Consider the following 24,090-nt stretch of genomic DNA (forward strand, 5'->3'; position numbering starts at 1 on the left):
AACTACTCCCTTATCTCCCACTTGCAGTTTGCCTAAATGAGTGCACTCCAGCCATAACCACTTACCGCCCCAAGTACCATGGCCTGAACTCATCTACACAGCAAACCCTTACCTGTTCCCTCCAGCTGCCCTTCCCCTAAAACCGCCCAAATCAACCACGACCTCAGGGACTCCTCAAGCATTTTGTTTTTTTTTGTACAGAACCGTACAAACACAGATTTACCCTCGTCTGCCCCATCAACCAGTCCTTGCAGTGCCACAGGCTTCTCCCACCCTCTTGGCACCTGGGGCACAGGTTTCAGCTCACTGCAGCAAAGCCTGTGCTCTGTCCCCTGGCACAGGACAAGCCTGCTGTCCCTGCTCATGCTGTGGTGCACCCAGTCCCGCAAAATAAATCAATGTTTGCTACTGTAGCTCATTTTTTGGGCAAATTATCCAGATACCTATCACCCCTTCTATCAAGCTGCTGTAACACAAGAGACTAAAACAGATTTTTGGAAGAGTTTTCTCCCCCCCCCCCCCCCCCCCCCTTCTTGCAGTGTTTTTTTTTGTCTCCACTGCCTGCTCCTCTGTGGTTGTGGCATGCATTGCTCACTCCCTCTCATTCCAAAAACAAATGAACATGACCTTAGATTGCAGCAGATAGGAGCAGCACAGAAAAACTAAAAGTTAATACTGCGAGCAGCAACAGCTAGGCACAAATGTAACAATGCTCTGTGTACGCACACATACACAGAATTAGCTATGCTGGAGACTCATGGCAGAAAAAAACCTGTTTGCTTTGCCTGACTTTAACATGTCCATCAAATGTTAAGAATCATACACTTTCATTATCACCAAGCATATGAATAAAGTTGAGAAAAACAAAATTATGCAAGGTCCAACTTGATTATTGGTGACCTGCCTAGAGCTACAGAAGAACATAGCTGTTTTACTTACCCGAGGACCTCTCTTTCCTGACGGACCAGGTAAACCTGGAGGACCCGGAGGACCCTGGTGATAGAAAATCATAACAATTGAGGGTAAAACCCAATACAAGGACAGTATCACAAGTCTGAATCTGACCAGTTCTTCTAACTGGTGACTTTCTGCTTGTGCAGACCTCAATTTGAAAACCAATTCCCAAACTACAAGCACGTGTGTTTTTAATCTGGCTCCAAATCAGATTTCTGTTTAGAAAGTATCTTATGTCAGAGGAATTGGAGCTAACAATCTAGGTAGCAACCTTTTCTTAGCTGTATTTGTACTAAAGGAAGAAGAGATCAGTTCAAGGATTAGAAACAAGCAAGTGCAGTGTATTTCAAAACAAAGAATAGAGACTAATTAAGCCCTTTTAATAAGCATGCTGGCATGCCAAACACTTCTGAAAAGTCAGGAGAGAGTATGAAGAAAAATGAGATACCACCTCACAGAAGACAGACACGAAATAGAAGAAAATAAACGTGGATAACTGATTGTTCAGCTTCCTATTGAAAGCTTCTGATAAGAATAACTGGTAGCATGTTTGCCCTTGTATATAATGAATATCATTCGCTTTAAAGAAAATTATGGGGTTTTCTTAAATGCTAGTATATAACCAGATGTAGCTTTTGCAACTAAATTATTTAGACACTATAAGAATGACAGTGTACCATCCTCTGTATAGCTTGTTCATAGAAACCTTTTCTTTTCTGTATGTGATTGCTGCTCACATTCAAAGCCCCAGGATCTACTTCATTGTACTCAAATAAAAATAAGAGTTCTAGACTAAAACCTGCACTAATTTATATTAAATTCTAAGGAGGCATAGGCTATGCTTAAGGGTCAGTTCAGCTTCCATCCAAACACCAGGTTTAACAGGAACCAAGTACTCCCACTGCAACGGGAAGATGGGCATCAAAAGTCAGACCTCATGAAGGAACCCAGTAGGTGACAGAAGGCATTCAACTTGCTCTTTCATCCAGGCTTCCTTGCACACTTATGTTCTTTACATACTACAGCCTCTCAGCTGTATTTTTCTGAAATAGTAAGACTCTGTGTTTAATAACAACAACAAAACAAACAAAAAAAAATGTAGCAGACACACAGAAAGCTCTTAACCTGGCATTCTTGTGCAGGTCCATAAACATACCTGAAACAGCACAGAGAGATCCGACCCTGCCACTGCTGAAGTAGTATGCTTTCTATGTCCTCTCAAATTGTAAATTAAGAGATGCACTTTTGTTAAAAAATTATCCTGGGACTACAAAGGGAAACATTGTATTTTTTATTAAGTAAAATAGTTGCAAATAACGTACATTCTTTTGCAATTTGTAGTAAAATTCCTCTATATCCCTGTTTCATATGCTTTCTACATTTCCTTAAAAATACATCAATAGCCAAACCCTGCCATTTTCCTCATAGAAATCTTAATGAGTATTTATTAAGATCCCTGATCTTTGCTGCTGATTTATTGCACAAGAGCAGGGAGAACATCTTTTCCCTGTGTGACTTCTTATTTTTTTTTAAATATTACCTGCTTCCTTTGGAAATAAAAAACCAACCAACCAAACCACCAAACAAACTGAAAAAAAAACCCACAAAAAACCCCCATACCCCAACCCCCCCACACACTGTGACTACACTAATTCATAACTAATTATCTCTCTATCTAAAAAAAAACACAGGAAAAGAAGAAAATTTAATCCCAACCAAGCCCTCAGCAATCCCTAAAAGAAGCAGTAAAATATATTTTGAACTATGCAGCCAGAGATTAATAATGTTTTCTCAAGGCTTTCTAAAACAAAGCCAATCATTGTAGATGAAGTCTCTGGCTGACAGTAATAAGCAATCCAGGTGTTTGATTAATGTATTAACAAGGACTCTACTTAACCAGAGTATATTACTCCTTAACCTCCAGCTGAGACTCCTCCCGGCAACTCAAGCAACATCTCTGCTGACAGCAGACTTAGTAGAGCACAGGTATGTCTTCCTGGAAATGCTTTTCCAACTAGTTGTAATAAGTTTTTCCACCCCATGTACTACTTCAACCTGTGAAAGCAACTACAACTTCAAGTCAGCATGAACGATTTTAGACTAGCTAGGAAGCTATTTATGCCTCTTAAGGCATCCATGTAAGTCACAGAAGTCAACATCTGAGAGAGTGAGCCAATCTCTCTTAAACCAAGGAATCAGTCATTTGTTTGGGTAGCTTTTCCTCCAACTGCTGGAAACAGTAATTAAACAAATCTGAAGCAATTAAAAGTGTTAATGTGTTTTTTTGCATTTGACATTTTAACCTCCAACAAAAAAATAGTGACTAAGTATTACTGACACAATTTTAAAATTCATTTATTTAGTAAGACCAGTTTGCTCAAAACAGATCATATACCTTAAGAAAGGTACTACAATTTACTGTCCTTAGGAATTGTAAAAATTTCATTTAGCTGTTGAGGGGAGAAGCTCAAGTTCCAGGTAATCATGGCTTAATCCTGAAACAATAAAAGTAGATGCTACTCTTCCAGAAATTTTCACTATCTTTCAAATATTCATTGGGAGGAATGTAATTAATGGTGAACTTTCACAGACATTTTCTAGGATACTGAAGCCCTTCTATGGATGCATGTGTTTTAAACTTGCCCTACACCAGGGGTAATAGGAAGCATTTCATTTACATGTAACAAGGCCCTAAGATTTCAGATGCATGGCAGTAAATTCTGCATTAAATAGTTAAAACTGCACAGGCACATGCTGATCCAGTTGCCATTCAATACCTAAATTATATTCACTGAAGTTTCTCTTGCAAACAGCTATGAAGTTTCTCTTTAAAAGAAATTTGACTACACCACAACCACTCCATCTCAGCTCACCTCAATTAATTAAACATGTATTTATGAGTTTAATGTCTGATTGATCAAATACCTAAGGAAGGCAGTCCTTCAGCAAAACACAACACCCATGAACCTTCCTGCACATCATCAGCAAAATACCTGAAATACAGCAGGGAAGTAAACAGAAACATCAGGCTCCAAATCTCTTCTAAAAATCTCTCCACGAAAGGAAATTCCACTTCTAACTTTGCCAATATCACTTGTTCTATTGCGCAGCTCTGATGAGCTATGTTTTCCTTATGGCCCACCTAAAAATTTCTACTCTGTCTTGCCATACTCTCTGTGAACTGGCAGAAATATCTTTATTAACTCACCCTTCGCAGAACTATAACATTTGTCCCTTACTTTCATTACTAAACACACTTTTGTTTTAACCTTTGCTCGGAATCGTATTTTCTACTGTTACTGCAACCTGCTGCAATCCTTCCAGTCTGTCTACATACTTTTTAAAGCTCTTCATCCAAACCTGAGGACACTTTTCCAAACTACAGCCTCAGCACACCCAAACCAGTAGAAATATAGCCTGACACTCATCACTCTTGGTAATGTATCAAGCATCACATTGGTAAAGATGCATTTATTCTCTAGTGCACTGTAACACCACTATCATCCTCATCTGAATGCCTAACCAATCACTCCCCCATCCTCTACTTGCGCTTTTAATTCCTGTAGTACTGAACTTTCATCCCATCAGTTTTAGACCATCTGGAATTCTGATTCTGTCACTCAGAATTCTTCTACCTACTCCTAGCATGCTTTGTCTACCTTTTTAAAGCATATTACTTCATACAGATACTGATTTAATTATTGAGCAACAAGGATCCTACCAAATATCAATGTCCACCTATTTTTTCTTCTTGCTTCATTTGCATTTCACTGGAAATGATACAAAACCTACACGCTTCTCTTTCCACATGCCCTAGAGCAGGAAGTCACCTGTGCATGATTAACCTCTTTTCTTTACAGCTGTGGAAGTCTTTCCCTTTCTCTGTCAGGAATTCCTACAACACCCAAAGCAACGTTATCAACATCAGAGGAATATATATATATGGCTTTAGGTTATGAATTAAAGCTTTTCAATATTGTTGTGCAGAAGACAGGGAAACTGCATCAGTTTCAGGTGAATTAAATGACATGTTTAAGACTAACATTATCTTCTTGCTACTAGAAAAAAAATAGCAAGAATCTTAAGTTTATCTGAATCAGCAGATGCTGAGGTTTCTCAGCCTGAGGGTTACCTGCAGAGCTAAAATGCATGAGCCTCCGCGAGCAAATTTGTTCACCAGAAATAAGCTAAACCAAGCTAAAGTGTGAAAAGGTAGCTAAGAGTGAAAGGGTAGCTGACGCTACCCTTACTGCTGTTTATTTAGCACCACATTAAGGATCTCTGAACTTCCCTCTCTCTGGGTTCTCTTTCTCACACCTCTTGGCTGGAATAAAAGCACTTCATCCAGGACTCAATTCTGCCTAATGCAGGGCTTGCAATTCCAGTTACTCCTGGCAATATCTCCAGATGCTTCTCCTTTCCAACTAGATAGCCTAAGGAACACCACCTTTTGGCCTTCTACTATTTCTCTTCCTGGCTAAGCATCTTCACAATCCAGAAAGCTTTTCCAATAGAGGAAACTAATTCCTAGCTCATTTCTCAGGGGAAGCCAAATCCTGTGCAATTACCTACCAGCAAGTCACCTAAATCAACTCTTGAGCTCACATCAACCACTCCTTCTACTAGTGTGGGACTATGAATCATGTTACTGCAAACTGCTTTAGGGCTATGCAATGAAGAATATCAGTTTGAAAGTTAAACAGCTAAAAATACACACCAGGTTTATTTTTTTAATCTTTATACACTGCCAACACCCTCTGCAACACAAAAAGGAGTGGCTCATCAGATGAACAGAGCAGCTTTCCCTATAAACTAGTGGTCTACACACTGTTCCACTTTAAATTCACTTTGCGTTTTTGTAGGGGATTTTGGTCATTGCAACTTCTAGAATTTCAATCAGGGTCTTAATAGTTTTGAAGAAATAGGTGCCTTTTTTCATATGGTATCCATAAATGAAAGCCTGAATTCTGGAGCCCTGCTTTGCCGTGGTGGGTGAATTCCACAGCTGTGGGATTCATGGAATACAAGGGGCCTAATTGTACGAGGCAAGAATCGGTGGTGGTAGATGATTAAAAGCTACAACAAAACTGAGGAGCTCAAGAACCACAAAAGCTAGTTCTTGTCTGTCGACTCCAACAGAATGAACATTATTTCTGAGTTGAAATCTTCAAAGAAGATTCAAATCAACCACAACATAACAAAAGAAGAAGGAAAAAAACGGGGGGGTGGGGAGTGGTGGTTTTCATGCCTCTTCAGGATTTTCTGCTGCGAGAGACATTTTCAAGTTTCCTCAGTGTCGCTTTTTCAGGCTCCCCATTGGTAAGACTGTGGGTACTTATGTATTAAAGTGTTAGCGCCACACCTATTAAAACTGGATTAGCTCTGGTCTTCTCTACATGAGTGTAATAGACTGAGAAAGCAAACCAAAATCACCTCTTCAGGTCTGCGGCCAACAGCAGTGGCTGGTACTGTGCCACATAACCTCCATACAGCACAATTCTTTACAAAATCTTATGTGCACAAGACCATGCAGAGGCTCTACTCCCTTTCGCATCAACACCTCCAGCAGCACAATGCTTCAGCTTTGCCTGTTTCAGTGGGTGCTGCTGGCCACTTCAAGCCAAACTAGTGCCCACAAAGGTCTAGATTAACCTCCGAGCTCTGCCACAGATCTCTAAGACCTTGGGCATGTAATTTAAATCCTGACTGAGAAAAACTTTTCAGCCCAAATGCACCATGTTCATTGCCAGACTACACCAAATGCAAGGTCTGCTCTAACTGCCGCCTTAGATGAGACAAACGTCTACTTCCCCAGTCTGTAAAACAGGCATAGAAAATGGTAACATAGACATCTTTGAACTCTCAAAATCAGCTGTCATCTTTGACACTGTATGTATAGTGTCTGTGTCCAGAAAAATCAAACCACCCAAGTATTTGCTTGCCATTTCTTAGTAATGCAAACAAGAAACACCGTTACCAGCAAGTATTTCTGTGCCACGTAAAAAAGAATTGATTTAACTTTCTTGGCTGTAACTGACTGAAATCACAACGTACAAGCTATGTACTAAAATGAAAAGCTTCCATTAGCAGTTACTAAACATCCTAAGCTCCAAAAATGGAAATTAACCTCATGTTGATGACAGCTACATACTTAGGGATACGTCCCCGTAAAAACTATCATAAGGGACATAAAGAGAAAAAAAAAGTCTGACTTCACATTGAAAAAAAGATTAAGCAAGAGTACCCCTGGACTAATGTGAATTAATTGTTAACACATATTTCAATTCTGTAACAATCCCTTTACATCTTCTGGATCCTGTTTAGAGTAAAAATTGAACTTCTAAATAGGTTTTCAGTTGCTGACTACCTTAAGAAAAAAGAAATTTCAGTGCTGAAAGAACACACGCAATAAATTTATGGGCACATTCAAATGTATATTAGGAACTGCTTAACATATCAAATTGCTTTCCAGTAACAACCACACAAATGCACATGCACAAAAATAAAGAAGAGCAAGTGGAATTATCTACTCCACACTAATTTAAACATCTTAACCAAAAACTCAAACAAGCACTAACTATCGTATTTCCCAGGCTAAGCAGGAACTGCTTTTCTTTTTGTCTGTAGCTTTATACATATTGATTCCATTGTAATGTATTAAAACATTTATGAGCCTTGTGCACACAATAACAAAGGACAAACAGGTTTCTATTAAAAGCTCTACTGTGTATTTGTAATTGTTTCAGGGATTACTTACCCTGTAAACTGAAAAAACATCACAAAATCTTGTAAGACTGTTCTAAAATTAATTTTACATACAGGTTTGCATGACCCCATAACCTTGGGTTACGAGTTGTTTTATCAGTCTAGATTCTGCAGTTGGACTCTTTCTACAGCTATGAATTCTGAGCATTGCTCAACTGAGAAAACTATGTCAGTCTCCCAAACAGCCTGGTTGTTCTTTTCATGAATCGGTGTCTACATGTGTACTGTATGAATGTATCCTGTAATTTTATTAAGTGAACAGTCTCCATAATTAACAGTTACAAACATCTGTCTGCATTTCAAATTTTAAAAAAGTCTGGGTTGCCTACCACCTCACCAGAATGTGAATGTCTGTATTCTTCCAGTAAACAAAAATATACAACATTTACACCAAAATTACATGCGGGAAAGAGACATACTTAAAGCAGACAAACATTTGTACAGTACAGCCAGAAGTTGCAGTCACAGCTTTGGCATGCTTTGCGAGGTTTGTTTCAAAGCCTCTGTTAAATGTATGTTGCTGTATTATAGTAAAAAGAGTAGTAAAGATAACTTACAGGAGGTCCAGTTTCCCCCTTTGGACCTCTGACACTTTCCATTTCAAGTATTTTGTCAAGATCTTCATAGTCATAAGCATAATTATCAATACCAATTTCATAACTGTTTTCCTTGTGATAAGTCTCATCAGCATCATGAAATGCCCCTTCCTGCCCCGGACTGAGCTGATTATCCAGAGAGAGGTCAGCAGGCAAACGGTACAGGGTTGTGTTGAAGAATTGCTGCATTTTGCTTGGTTCACCTAAATGCTGTTTTGCTTTGTCCATTCCCTTGCTTTTAGTTTTACTCTGTTTTACAGGGGAGATCAGAGAAAGCTCACTTTGCCTGTCTGCATCTTCTGGGGTATCATCTAAAGTATTTGGATACGATCCTGTGGGGGAATTAGTGATGTTTCTTTTTTTGCTTGTCTCTTGCTGACGAAAAGGCAGATTGATGTTTTCCTGGAGTTCCATTTCAGGCCAAGCTTCCAGCAACGGAGGTTTGGCTTCTGCAAACTCTGATGCAGAGATGTTTCTTGACTCAAAGTATTCTGGTAGAAAATGAATCTGAGAAACACTGGTAACAGGAATGTTTGATGCTTCTTTACTTCTATAAGCCGATATATCTTCTGACTGGTTTTTCTCATCAATCATCATCTTCGAAAAAATATCCAACTCATCTGACACATGTGGAGCTCCTAGCACAGATCGATAGGTTTCAGCCTGGCGACACTGCTGTTTCACATATTTACAATAGTTTGCAGAGGCTTCCGCAGAGGGAATAATATCTAGCTGACATATAACTCCTTCAAAGCCGACAGAGTGAGAGTTCATCCTTCCCAGGGTAAATAAACCATCCAAATCAAATGTCTCCGCTGCAGAAATTACTTCCCTGCTATAGTACTTCTTTCCACACTCCACAAGTATCGAGACAGTCTTGTCTCTAATGTCAATGGCAAACAAATGCCATTGTTCATTATGAACACTATAATCAAAGTATACAGACTGCTTCCCTCCAGTGTACACCACTACCTTTCTTGGTAGCAGCTGGACACCAAACTGCAGTCTACTTTTGTTCCTAATACTGAAAAGGAAAGCATTATTCACTCTGTAAGAGTACAACCCAACCAATATGGTGAACTGATGCCCTAGATTTGATGGTATGACTTGAATGACGGGGGACTCAATATATGCATCACTAGTTAGTACAACTCCTGATATGGTTAGACGAACACCCTGAGGTAACAGAGATGATGTTGAGGGCACCGTTGTCTCTGAGGGCTGTTGAACATCTTTCACAAGGCCTAGTTGATGAAGAACATCTATTGCTGTAAAAAGAAATAAAGGCATACTGTTGATTTCATTTACAAGCTTATAAATTCAGACCCATATAAACTAATGTACACACATCATCTTAACAATCCTGTACTTCCCAGAGCATATATGCTGCACACAGCAAGGTCAACAAATCCCTAGCGTAAGGCACACCATCTTTCACATAAATCAAGCAAACAAAGCCAGAAAAATTTTCCATCTTAAAAAAAAAAAAAGAAAAACACACAGAAAGGCCTACGTAATGCCCATTGTATATTAATTCATTTATGAAACAAAAATCCCCATTTTCTGTCTTCAACCTTTTCACAATAGTCAATGAACACACTTTGTTAGTTCCTTATTTATTTGGCTAATACTGCCTACTGAGTGGATAATATTTTAATCATTTTTTCTCATGTAAAAACCTTCTGCAATAAAACTGTGCTTTTCTTCTTTATCTGAGAAGTTAAATGAAAACATTTGAGAGGAAGGTTGCTTTGTTTTTAAGAATGGACAAGCTATTTATAACACAGTAACACCTCAGCAGAGCACCAAAAGATAGTCACTGGCTCAAAGCAAAATACAAAGTTAAGCTTTGCTGAGGCTGGGGAGCTACTACTACGTGCTGCAGAGGCAATTCAACTGGTACCTGGGAAGAATTGTTGCTCTCCTCCCAGCAGGCGTGGCCCTGTACCATTGCAGAGCTGGCTTCAGAGGGAATTGTTTTCCCAGTGCGATCACCCTTGATTGTATGTATCTGTGCCAAAGTTAGTCAGACTAAAAGAAAACAAAAGATCTTTCCAAGGGGAGATGCAACAGAGCATGCCACTGCCTCCTTTCCCTCCACATAATTTACTTGTAAGGGTCAAGGATGAAGTGAACTCCACAGAAGTGGTGAGGAGCAAGGAAAGAGGACAAATGTCAAGACCCAAGGGGCAGTGCTCCCATCTTCTGGCTCATCTGTCCTTGCAGAGAACACAGGGCTGCAGCTACCCATGCAAGATAGTGAAAGTGCACTCCAGAGCCGGAGACAGCAGTGGACATTAAGACGACAGAGAAACCAGCTGTCCTACCAATTTATGTCCTACAGATTTGGCTTTGGCATACAGAAGTCTGGATAGGACTTCACAGGACTCTGTAGGACCTTGCTACAGAGTGGAATGGGCAGTGGTGTTTTTACTGGTGGATTCTCTAGTGTCTTATATGTGAGCTTTGTGCTTTAACCCTTTCCTTAGCCTGGACCTTACAGTATCTCCATCTTTCACCTAGCTAAATGGGTAGGTTCAAGTAATGGGTAGAAATAAAATTATCTAGCCTCCTGAAAAACTGGCATCATATCTGACCTGGGGTAAGAAATTAAAGCCATGTTCCTCCTAAAGGTCAAAGATGACCAGATTAATTTGGTATTGCCTAAATCAGATTCAGGCATGTAGGTTGGTGGGCATAAACACCTTCTTCCTTCAGGAAGAATATAAAGACACTGTTAGATACCTTACGATACAGCTGAAACAGAAACACTACAAGGCTTTACTAGGAGCTAAACCACACGTCCCCAGCAGTTTTCCTGTAGTGTCACAAAATAAGACAGGACTTATAACATTAATTGGCAAAATTTGTCTGAGTGTTTGTGAAAGGTGCTACAGAAACACTGCAGAGACTGAGACAACACACAGTCATGGAAATACACAACAAGAAAGTTGGGGGGTAAAACACACGACATGAGAAAAGGCTGAAGGAGACACATGTTTGGCCTGGAAATGGGCAAGGTTTGGGAAAACTAATTACAGTTGGCCATTATTTAAATTGGGGTTATAGGGAAAACAGAGAAAAGCTGAGAAGTAACAGGCACGAGCTGCAACACAAGAAATTGCAGCTCTGTACAAAGAAAAAGCATTCTCACCACAAAAGTACTTAAGTGCTGGACCGGGGGGCAACGACATTGCATAAGCTCCATTCTTGGAAACTTTCAAAGCCCAACTGGACAGGACCCAGCAACCTGAACTAACTTCAACATTGACCTTGATCTCAGCAGGAGGTAGGCCCAGATGAGTTCAAGATCCCTCTAACATAAGTTTTCTGATTTTCTATGCAAGGGGAAACAGAACATCGTAGTCTTCATAAATAGCATTGCACAGAAGATATCATCTTTCCCCCCGCCCTAACTGGAACAACTAGCTAGACTTAAACTTCAGTGAACTGCCTCTATTAAAAATTACTAGTAGTGTCTAACAGTTACACTGATCTAATAAGCCTGACTGGGAAGAGACTGGCACTTCCCATAGCATTTAGCTGAGGGTACTTTTACTATGCACGTTGTGCTTACGTTAAGTAAATAAAGCTATTAAATGGCCTAAAAAAAATTTGGAGTAACCACGAAAAATTAAGAATTCTCTGCTATATTAAGAGAAAAGAGCAACTGAAACAAATGGATGTTCACTCTTAGTGGAAAACAGGTTTCCTTTCCCAGTCTTCCCTTTCTCTGTTTACTGAACGTATTCATAGCAAACTTTAAGAATAGACAGATGTTGGCTTAGTTTCAGTGGTAAGTTATGAAAAGAGCCTGAGATTTCCTTGAGAGTGGTTTATAAATTGGAACCAAAAGCATCAACCTGAATGCACTGTACATCTTGAAAATTAATTACACACCTTGTAGTGTTTCTAGTCATGTTTGAGATTCATGGACCTGCCAAGATTATCCTGGCAGGTAGCCACCACAGACAGAGGTATGGAGAAAGCATATCTTTGCAGAAAGTCATGTGTACGCCAATTTCTCAAGATGTTTTGCCTCAGAGCAATTAATTTACTATGGCTGTATTTATATCCATCAAACTGATAACAGAGGTCAGGTTATAGTAGAGCTTCGAAGCACAATACATCTGCTAATGAACCACTACACTTTCCCAGGACCCCGGTCCTGCATGGTCTGCATGTAGTTAGGGAGAAGAAAGCTCTGCTTGTATTGCCCTTGTGAAAGCTAGGAAGAAACACAGATCCTGGGCTCTGGGCAATGCAGAGGTGTTACACAAGCTAATAATACCCCAAGGCTGGAGATACTGCTCCAGCATCTTCTGTGGCCTGACTGGACCAGCTGACTGCACAAAGCATAGCTAACACTGCCTAAATATCACATCCTAACCTGAAATATTTGGCAAGTACTGGTATTTTAAAATATTTATAATTATATATTCGTATCTAAAAATAACTACACATGATCTGTCAAAAGCATTATAAATTGAAGTATAAACCAAAAAGCTTAAATTGCCTTAAAACAGTAAATTTAAAAGTTACATTCAAAAGCATTGCTACTAAATCTCAAACTACGAGCAAAATTGCCAAAATTTTGGCAGTTCTGATTTGAAAACAGCACACTGTTTAGAAGTTATTAAAAAAAGGAAAGTCATCTGAGAGCATGATGAGAACTAAGATACATTCTCCACATCCTGCAAACAGATTTCTGTGAACAATGACAGGTCCCGAGAAAGCTAAACACAAATAAATGCTGTGTAAAAAATGACAGCAAAAGATTAACTATCAACTAATTATTCCTTGCTGACTTGCCGCCTGTTAACCCACCATCAAGCCAAAAGGCTGTTCCAAACATTTTTGGCCGGTTGTTTCATTTCAGGTCCAACATGTATTTTTATTTTATTTGAAGGCTTTCAGAAGCTCTTGGCAGTACACAGGGTTTTGGGAACAGGCAACTCGCTCAACTCTTCTTCCCAGCATGACAACCACTATTTTTTTTTACCTATCAGTAGTCAGTTTTCTTTGTTTACCCATGTCTGCACAACATCTGTCTTCACTTACTGTTCAGTCAACCCATTAGTCCCCCAAATTGTAACAGCTCCTCTTCTTGAAGGAAAAGTTGTTTGGGGTTTTTGGTATCAAGTACTTTCCTTCCACCTTCTAGGAGGACTTGAAAAATTCACAACATCACTGCATCATGAGGAGAGGGAAAACCTAATGTGGGCTTTGGCAAAAAATCTGACCCTCTTGTGGCACAAAGAAACCCCAAAAAGGAACTGAGGGAGGATGAGGAGATTTGGCTATTTGACCATCCCACACTCCTGTTCAGTCTCTCCTGTTCATTTTCCACATTCCTCCATACTTATGACTACTCTGAAGGCAGGATATTTGGGGTGCTCTCCCCATTTCAGCAATCTTAGTATACACATCGCTCATTTTCCCTTTACCAGTATGGGTAAGGGAAAGACAAGTGTAATTCATCAGTCAGCTCCACCAGAACTCAGAGTAATTGCTTATTAGGTTGCTCATTTCCCAGGGGATGCTGCATCTGTAGATGGGTAAATTAAGATACTTGCCTGTTAAGACACCAGGCCAAGTGACTGGAATAAGAAAGCCAACCAGACACACCGAGTCTGTGTGTCCTTGAGCCACACTCAGAGTACTACGCCTAAAAGGCTGAGGCTGTATCTTGACATGTATTTCACTGAACACAATTTATAGCGGCCTACCAAAACAAACAAGGCATAGCTTCTCAGGCAAAGCATGCACAGGCTGTCCCATCAGCTCAGGAAAGAAATAATTTTAATTATTCTAGCTAGCATCTTCATATTTGGCAGAATACTGAAGTTGTTATTAAAACTTTATTGGAAGTTGTATTTTGAAAAAAAAAAAAGTATTAACATATTCCTAACGGGCAGACAACCCTGTTCCTGACAAACGCTAAGCACTGCAAATGGAATAGTGCTAGCTCTGTAGGTTATATACTGAGATTGAAGGATTTACTTGAGCTGCTCTTTTTTTGAGGTTTCCTCAATCTGCTGTTCTCCAAATCGCTTTTTGCAACTTCGTTTACACACTGTGCAAATAAAGTGCATGAGGGAACAGATTCACCCACTGGCAGGGAGATGCACCAAGGTTCAATGTGCTGTTTTGATCCCAAGCAAACACTTAAACCACAATGCAGTTAGGTATGGAAATCTGTGCACAGGGGGTGCAGGGGAGTTTCTGTTCAGTAAGGTTTCTCACATGGCTATCTAGAAATGCTGTGGAGTAATTTTTTTTTAAAAAAGAAAAAAAAAAGAGTAGGAAAACTCTTTTGTCTGCTGGTGACAAAATAAAAAATAATCAAATATATGCATGTCAAGACTGGAGGCTTTACCCCATTTCTGCTAAGCTCTGTGTATGGACATACTCTTGACCAAGAGGCAAATAAGCCTCAGACTGTACCCACCGCCCCGTAATGCTGCCACCCCCCAGCCCTGCAGCCTTCACAGTCCTCGCCTGAGGTTTCATTGGAAAAGCAATTCTCAGGCAGAGACACATGAGAAGCGGGTGAAATTGTTTATTTCCTTGCAAAGGAGGAGGGTGGGCTGGAGAGGTGAAGACAACTCAAACCATCATTGCACACCTGCCTCTGGCATCCCTCACCTGCTCCTGCTACACTGGAAAAGTGCAAACGGCCTCCCTGAAGCAGCCTCTTCCCTTTCCACCCCCGCAGGCCTGGAGCAGGGCAGGCCACACACATCTATGGGTGCTGCTCCTCCTCCAGTTAGAACTTGGCTCAGCTGTTAGAAAAATCCGGGGAAGTCCCACCACCACAAAAGCATATGTCCCCCATTGAGCTGAATGTGAAAAACCAACCAGCCTTTACCAGGCAAACAACAAGCAACTAATGGAAGGCAGAACTACAAAGAGAAGGGGGGGGGGGAAAAGCAACCTGCAACTGGAAGAAAAAAAAAACAAAACACCAAAACCCAACCAAGCTTTGCCAGTCACACAGAATGATGAGAAGGAAAACATCATTGGTGAGAATAACAGTGGGAGGCTGCCGAGATATCCCACAGGGCTCCAGCAAAATGTTATCAGGAATGAGTCTTCTCTTAACCACGCAACCCAGCTGTTTGTATTCAGCTGAGTATTTGCAGTTAACACACTTACCAACCAAGGATGACCTATTTCTTGTTTCACATGTACAATGAAGGAACGTGGCAGAGAACTGATGCTGCCACCCTCCTGGCAGATAAAAAAATTACTAAAACGGCATGTTTCTCCACCACTTCGGGACACTAATATTCCCACAGTGCTCTTTAGTGCAAGCTGCACATCTGGTGCAGTTATAACAGCTGGCAGATTAAAAAAGAAACTAAAAACAAGACAACCCTATTTCCTCACTAACATCTGCATCTGAATGCAAACCCAAATGAACACACAATTTCATTTTTTGCTTTAATGGTGCCAGCCTAGACTAAGCCTTTATTATATACAGTGGTTTGCTTGCACAGCCCTAAGTGCAAAGGTAACTCAGTCATAGCTTGCCACCCCCAAGGACACCCACTTGCAGTGACACAATCAAAGCCTTTTCACTGTACAAGGCTTCTCTTTTATGGAAAGCTTGCTTAAATATGTAAGTAATTTCATAGACAGAAAATCTGAGTAATTTTCAAAAGGTCATCTTTTCCAAACCGGTTGCTTTAAACTTTTGCTCTCATTATGCTGTAGCTGGTATTTTCTTTTAAGTCACCATTAAGGAGCTGAACCTAAGGTCACTAGTAACAACAGTCATTTATGCTTTTCTTCTAGTAACAGATTACACAAGTGTTCTTCTCACCTTGTTTGGGTACTTGCGCAACACCCACAGCTATACATACTGCAATAAAAAGGAGAGTTTTCCTAAAAAGGAAAGAAAAACAAGAACACATGAGAAAACATCTACAGTTTCAGAACTCCAAGGAATTAGAATCTTGATTCAACATTGAAAGTCAATGGCATAATACCATTGACTTCAGCAAGTCTTGGATCAAAGCCATCACATTGTACAACTTTCCACTGATGCTGAGAAGGCGTTTTACACAAAGATCAAGGATTATGTACACCCTCATATAGAGTACATATATTTTACACTGGCTTTTATTAATAAAGTAACTGCATCTGGTTTATATTTTCTTGCAGCAGTCTTCAAATATGAAGGCTACTATGTAGTAAATTTCTTCCTGGAAAGAAAAAAAATAATTACTGTAAAGAAACTATAAAATAAATGACAATTTAATGCCTGTAGAGATCATTGGATACTTTTGACTTGCTATCAGTCTTGTCACTGAATCACAACACTTTATCAACTGCAAATGTTGTGTCACACTTTTGTTCCTGTTTTGTAATATGACAAAATTTTACAATACATGCTCTTCACAAAGTAAAAAAAATCCCATTCCATCACATTTTGACTTGAAACTTCATGCTTACTTGGAAGAATGCAATACTGATAGGTACCATAGGCTCATCAGTTGCGATGAACATATACAAGGTTGTCACAGATTATGTGCTCAAAATTTGCTTTAAGTGAAAAGTGTTAGATGTTGGGCAAAGAACACATTTTTACCATAGTTAAAAACAGACTGCTAGTTTTTACTCAATTCTCATATTAGCATCTAATCACACTCTTATCAGTGACTGAATCTTCTGTTAAATGAGAACTACGCTTTCTGTTAGCATTAGACATCCAGACACAGAAACAGATCTATGTAACAATTATAGTAACCTCTATCTAATTGGTTCTAAGAAGAAATATTTCTAAAATATCAGAAACATAGTTCTGATACTAACTACTCCACTCACACTTGAGCCTCAGCTCAACCCTCTTGCTCCTTAATGTATGTAACCTCATTGTTTTTTCATAATATTAAACGCTGCATTGACTAAAAGTGTTTGCTGGACCATGCCAGAGAGTGCTTGAGTATCTGGAATAAACAGTATTTGAAAGTAACACAGTTGCAATTGAACACCTGTCATTTCATGTGATGTAGCTTTGACAGCTAATTAGTCAGATTTGCACAGCAGAAAAAAAAAAAAAAACACCCTGCAGGAAGAAAACTCTACCACTTTATACAGGAACATATGGTTCAAACAGCCATGATAGACAAGTGCCTTAACCTCAGTGTTCACTGCCAGGTTCCCTTCAGCTCATAGGATAACGTATGCATAAACCAAGTATTAGTAATGCTACAGTGACAAGAAATCATACTACAATTTAAATATTTACATATATGTACGTACACAGAGAGAGCGCAGTACTTAGTGAAAAAATCTTAATGTTCCATTCAAGGTTTTGCAATTCAGACATTCTAGAAACATCCAAGTGTATGAAAATCACAGAGCAAAAATCTGGTTTTATCAATTTGCTCAGTGAAACAAAGAAAGAACAAAAAGAACAAAGTCAAAATTCACTGATCTAGCAGAGGATGGGTTGATTACTTACCTGCCTCCACTTAGGCAGTTTTACTGTGGGGCTTCACCCCAGTTTTCAAGCCATGCTCCCCTTAGGGGAAGGGGGTACTTCACAGCTGGTGCTACTGCTTCTCGTGGGCCCCCTTCCCCAGCCCAGCCTGACCCAGACAGCAGGTAGCTCTCAACTGCCCCCTCTCCAAGCCCAGCCCTTGACAGACACTTGCCAACCAAAGCCCAATGGCTGAGCCTTCCCCGGTTCCTGCCTTGAGGGGAAAAAAAAAATAATCATCCCTGGCAAATGCTGGGAGGAGAAAGAGAACATTATAGACCCAACCAATTCCCATTCCTTACGGGTGTGTTTGTTCAAACAACAACTTAAAAAGTGCACCGTCCACCACCACCCACTCTCCGGCTGCCAAACCTGCCTGCTCTCCTTTTCACCTGACCAGCAGCCTGGACATCATGCATAAATTGACACACTGATTTTCAGGCAAAACACTTATTTAAACAGGATTTCAAATTATGGGGGCAGGGAAGAGAAACTTTATAAAATTAGACTAAACCTGTTTTTCTTGCAATGATATATCTTAAAGAGCATCCATTCTTCAAAATATCTGCTCAAAGTTTTCAAAGCAAATAAGTGGGCTGGATCTTGGACAAAATCGGGTCCATTGGTTATGCACCTACATATGTGTTTGCATATTGTGAAAGCTTAAGTTTTGGCAATCAGAACAAATTAATAATTTAAAGAACAGTAAGGCATGATAATGGGAATATTTCACCATTGGTATTGCCACTGCAAAACTGCAGATACACCATGGGTTTTTTTACAAGAAATTGCACAGAATGTACAGGATATTAAAAAATATGCATCATTGCTCCAGTCCTAATCGCAGAAGGGGAGCAGGGTGGAAACTACTCCTCAGATCCCAGTGCGCTTGTAAGGGCATGTTTAATTAACCAGTCCAGTCCCTAGCTATTCCTCTCTTCAGGCTTTCTCCTGCTACAGCCATGAAATGTCTGCTGGAGTAGTTCTGCCACTCCTGCAAAAGACCCAATATTGACTGCTGTCCAAACAGCAAGTCAGATAAGGGATGCTCACTTTGTTTTTTTCAACTCTGAAGGCTAGAATTCAAGTTCGTAGTTTCTGCGTCACACAGTGCATCATCTAATGAGAAGCTCAGTGACAGGAGATTGCTGTGTTAGGAGGAAAGTGCACACATTGCACTGTATCAGCTAAAACTCGGGACAACTCTTTATTTATTTAACTTGGGTTATTAACATGGGTGCAAAATGGATTCACAATTAAAACCAGCATAAGACATTTTAGTTAACTCCAAAGTCAGGATGCTCAAAGAACCTCAGAGCCCAAAATGCAAACATGACCCCTCTCAACATTACAACAGCCTCTTCCACAGTGTCAGCCAGGGACAAGCTGTGTGTCAGGTATCTGCCTCCATCACCTCCCAGCAAATGTAGGAAGGCAAGAAATTCCAAAATGCTCCCAGGGCTCTAAATTACACAGATGTAACTGGATATACAGAAACATTTAGTAAGAGGTAAAGACAAATGTCTGGCTTACACAGTGCACTCTAGCTAATGTCAAGAACAGATGAGTGATCAGCTAAGAGAAAAAACAGTGACCAGAGACAACCATAGGGCTAGAGGTTCTCTAATGTGTGGGAAAAGTTAGTCTTCCTTCTACCTTTTTTTACAAGTAAAACTTTTTGTAAATGAAACCATGTGCAACCTAAAGTGAAGCTGTACTTCCATGAGGGAAGCCCTCCATGGCCAAAGATTAAAAAAAAATACATAAATTCTGTGTTTCTGAGAGAATCCATTCACAGACACACACACACACACCCTTTCCTGGTCAAAAACTTCTAAGCTGCAGAGCGGCCAGTTCTCAGTCTCCATTCTCCCACCAGCACTGCCACTAAGCCACCAGGCTCCCTGCTGTGTAATGCATACATGGCCTGATCCATCATCTGCTGTAGCTGCAAGGAACAAAGCAAGCAGCATGCAGAAACCCTGGACAGCACACCTTAGCTGGCCCCTAGCTCTTGGGGAGACTTGCCCTGTTGGGACACAACAGAAAAATGCAAAAGCATGTGGCAAGGAAGATGGCAGCTGACTTGAATGCTGGCTGCTTTTCCCCACTTAACATCACATATGAAGCTGTAACAAACTCCTTGGCTATGTCCTGTCCTAGAACCTAGGTATCTCTTGAGTTTCCTCTCCTCTTCCTACCTCTTCATCCTCTCTCCTATTTTACAGGCAAGCACAAGCTGGGGGCAACTATATATTTGTTTGGAGGAAAGCACTAGCTATTCCACCACTTAAAATACAGCTTATCTGTCTGATAATCTTTGACATCTTGTGGCTGTTTGCCTCTTCCTATGACTGGACAGTGACTATCTGTGTTTATTTTTTCCCATTAGTGGTGACAGATTGATGAGGAGACTGATAAGCTTCAAAGCAAGTTGTGGCAAGCAACAATGAAGAATTCCATCCTCTGAAGGCTATTCAGCAGTGTACAGAGCTTGGGTTTGGTCAGTGCATGGCAGTAGCCTCTTCATTCCAAGCTACTTTCCTAAACCTCAAGCTTAAAGGAAAAATACCACTACCTGGCTGCTAGAGAAGGCACGAAAATCTGTTGCCAGTGTCACTGACACAGATGCATTCAACCCTGTGCTCATCATCAGTGAGGATGGTTTAACCACCAGCACCTGCCCCCGTGCACTGGCTCATTGGATCTCCTCCAAGGACCACTGGGGAAAATGGCCCAATTTGCATCCATCAGGCCTGAGGAGTGCTTTGGGAAAGGCGACAGCACCTTGTGGACAGAGATGCCCTGGGCCACTCAAAGACCCCAGGCTGTTAAAAACCTTAAAGATCTGAAAATAAAGCTATCTTCCTTTGCTTCTATCATGAGATTAGCCAGCAGGTCCAGGGCTGCTTGCCAATTTTTAAGAGACCTACTATCAACATGGCTTTCTGAAAGGACACAACAGCCTCCAAAGCCTCTCCTGGGTGACAGCTGCACACCCTATGGGCACAGATGCCACTGTGCACCTAACCAGCAAGGGGAAAGCTCCCAAATCCTTTGCTGCAAGTTCACAGTTTGAAAGAAGAGGGAAAGGGAGAGACACAAGACAAGGTGAGAGTTAGAGAATGAAAAGACATATTTTCTTTCCTTTTGAGGCAGCATGGCCTAAAAAGAACCCTCAACAGCACTGTGGTTCAGAGAAAGGAGGCTCCCTGCCTGGTGGCCTGAACACTCTCTGGGCAGCATTTGGCTTAAGATGAGAAATTACCACATCCAGAAGAACAGTCAACTCTGTCAGTATTTCTAAAAGGAGAAAAAATGATGAAAAAATGTGATTTTATAACCATTTTATGAGTACATCCCTGATTTCTTACGCTAGTTTTCTTGTCTAGATAGGGTACACTGTTCTTGTCTATATTAAGGTAAAAGCATACAGCTCAAATTCCCGCCCCCATGAAAGACTCTTCTTTCAGGGCTTCTTTCTGTATGTTTTGTAGATGGCTCTTCAAACATTCTACAACTTGGCACTCTCAAGAAACAAGGGTAACACAAGGCTGGTTATGTTTTAAAATCAAGTATTCAGTCAACAAATGTGGCAAGAGATTTAGGAGTCATGCAGCTGTGGGCATTTTATTTATTTAACCTGCAGAGACAGCCCTATACAGACAGCAGGTCTGACCTAATGGCATTTCCACAAAAAGGTGGTCTAGGTTGCAAGGAATTGACTGATTTGATATATGCTAAGGAAACCTGACCCCTTCACAAAGAATTCCGATTTCTTAACGCAGGCAAGCAACCAGGTTGCTTTCTCTATAGTCAAGTAAATTAGGTAAACAAGATAGAAGCATATCGTTACACATGCTGAAGCTATCTCTGATTTTGAACTCAGGTAAACTGCATCTCTGCTACTGTTCTATTTTACCATGATTCAATGTATGTTTCTCTATCAGCAATATCCTTTTACAGATATCAAATAAACCCCTTTTTTAAATTACAGTCAAGACAATTCCTGAGGTCCCACAGCCACAGCCATTAAACACACAGATCTCCTGGGAAGGCCACCTTCAGGCAGCCACATAACTGCTCACAAGCGTTCAAGCGCACCCAGATTACACACTAGGCACGCTCCAGCAGCATAATCCTCGCTACAACAATCCTTCTCTCTGTCCCACTCGGAGCTCTCGGTAAACTTAAACCACAGCCAGAATAAAATAAACACTTTACAAAACGAGACGCATACCGGTAACCTCTATAATATCATTACAACTATCAAAAGTTCACAATCATCTTGCCTAGGCTGCTTTCAGGCAAACTACAGAGGAGAGCCGAGCTCTACCTTTGCATCGCAATTGACGAAGCATTAGAAGTACCTCTGCCTATTGCAGAGCATGGAAATACGGGGCACCTCAGCTGATCGTCCCTGTTAACAGAAGAGCAGACTCGGCTCTTGAACGTGAATTCTGCAGATTTTGTCCGCTCGCTGTGTTTCAACAGCTGGGTACCAGAAAGGAGATCACGCAGCCGTGCTCCTGGCGGCGCAGCGGCACCCCGGGCCCCAGGGCCCCGCTGCCGCCCGGGTGCAGGGCTGCGCTGGCCCCCGGGGCCGCCTGCCCCGCTCCGCGCTCCCCGCAGCCGGGCTGCCCGCCGCGGCACCGTGACACGGGGGCGCTGGACGGGACCGGGAGCATCCCGGCAAGCAAGAGGGAGAGACAAGGGAGAGCGCGGCACCGCCGGCGGCACAGGCGGGCTCCGTGCGGAGAGCCGGCACCCCGCAGCCCCCGCCGCTCCCCCGGGGGCACCTGGCACCTCGCGGGGCTACGGCTGGAGCTCGGAGGGTAGGGGTGTACGGACAGCCCGCCGGGGCCGCCGTCCGCTGCCCCCAGGAGGGGAACTGAGCCGCAGCCCGCGGCCCCTGCCCGGCCCCGCGGCGGGGTGGCGGTGCGGTGCGCCCCGTCGCCGGCGGCCGGGGCAGCGGGGCCCGCCGTCACGCCTCCCCGGCTCCCGCTTACGTTTGTTCCGCGGGAGAGATGCGTCCTCGCCTTGTCCTCTCGGCTCCCAAATGCATTTGTATGCATTTGCCCGGGCAGCGGGGATCCGAGGGAAAGCCGGAGCCGAGCGCCGCGCCGCCGCTGGGTCAGGTCCTGTCCATGAAACCCCGCCGGCCCCGAGGTCTCCGCCGAGCTCCGCGCAAGCCCGAGGGCGGCCCGCGTACGGCCCGCGGGGGCGGGCACGGCGGGGGCGGAGGGGGGAGGGGGCGGGGGGCGCCGGGGGCTGGGTGGCGGGGGAGCCCCGCGGCTGCCCGCGGCGTGCGGCGGCGGAGCGGCGCTGCAGCCGCCTGCCCCGGCACCGGCGGCGCGCCCGCCTGCCCGGTGTTAAATTTCAGCGCCGGCTGCCTGGCGATTACATCAGCAGACACGGCCCCCGGGCGGGCCGGCCCGGCCGCGCGTGCTGTCCCGCGCGGGTCCCCGCGGGCGCCGGACCCGCCGGCGGCCCCGGGGCGTGCAGGGCCGGGCCGAGCCGAACCGGGCACCATCCGCCGTCCGCCCGCCCCGGCAGCGGCGGGGCCGGGGAGCGGAGCGGAGCGGGCGGCCCAGGTGCGCCCGGCAGCGCCGCTGCCCGCGTTGGGGCGGGAAAGCCGCGGGCAGGTGAGGCTGTCAGCGCATCCGAGGGGCGACAGAGCCTGCGGTTCCCGCTGGGCTTCAGCTGGAAGGCTCTGCAGAAGGCTGCACGTTAAATTACAATGGGGGGGCGGGGGGAGAGATACGATGAAACGGCATAAAGAGGAAAAGCGGAGTGAGCTGGGGGTTTTGCATCCCGGGTATAATTGGAGTGGGGTCCAGCAATCCTCCCCCCAGAAGATGTTTGAAGAGCAGATGTAATTTGGTAGCATTATAACACCAAAAGAAACATGACGCTCTCCGCTGTCTTCCTCCTAGAGACAAAGGTCTTTTTAGCTTTATTTTCCATTTTTTTTACCTTGTCCCAGCAACAGTCTATTGTAACTTTATCCCATAAGACATCTTTATGCAGTCTCTCAAAACAAACCAGGTAGAGTTAAACACCACCAGACGTTGCAGTACATGCTGTACAGCAAACCTGTGGTTGAATCCTGCGGCCTTACTTGGGCAAAACTTCCATTGACCTAAGCAGAAACGTGATGTCGGTTAGGACTGTGGTATTTGGCTCTCGCTGGGTGTTACAAGAATGAAGATTTCACATCAGACCTGCAGCAAGACCTTCAGGTTGTAGGTAAGAAGGAGAAAGGTGACACGAAATAAAACCAAA

General features: G+C 42.6%; 1 protein-coding gene across 4 annotated transcripts in view; it reads right to left on the reverse strand.

Moving 5' to 3' along the window:
• Positions 1 to 23,043, reverse strand: part of COL24A1 (collagen type XXIV alpha 1 chain) — a 147,537-nt gene extending 124,494 nt beyond the window's left edge. For 2 of the 4 annotated variants that reach the window (XR_005106781.1, XM_037404532.1), the window contains exons 1-4: positions 22,815 to 23,043; positions 16,144 to 16,205; positions 8,277 to 9,583; positions 940 to 993 (exon numbers count right to left, since the gene is read on the reverse strand). Coding sequence is in view for 3 of the 4 variants with exons in the window: in XM_037404532.1 (XP_037260429.1) it covers positions 940 to 993; positions 8,277 to 9,583; positions 16,144 to 16,205; positions 22,815 to 22,870 (1,479 nt within the window). In the remaining variant the exon portion in view is untranslated. The remainder of the gene's footprint in view (positions 1 to 939; positions 994 to 8,276; positions 9,584 to 16,143; positions 16,206 to 22,814) is intronic. The other 2 variants (XM_037404530.1, XM_037404531.1) reach the window with 2 other exon arrangements.
• Positions 23,044 to 24,090: the final 1,047 nt, after the last annotated feature.

This window comes from Falco rusticolus, chromosome 11, assembly GCF_015220075.1.
Source record: "Falco rusticolus isolate bFalRus1 chromosome 11, bFalRus1.pri, whole genome shotgun sequence".
Taxonomy (NCBI): domain Eukaryota; kingdom Metazoa; phylum Chordata; class Aves; order Falconiformes; family Falconidae; genus Falco; species Falco rusticolus.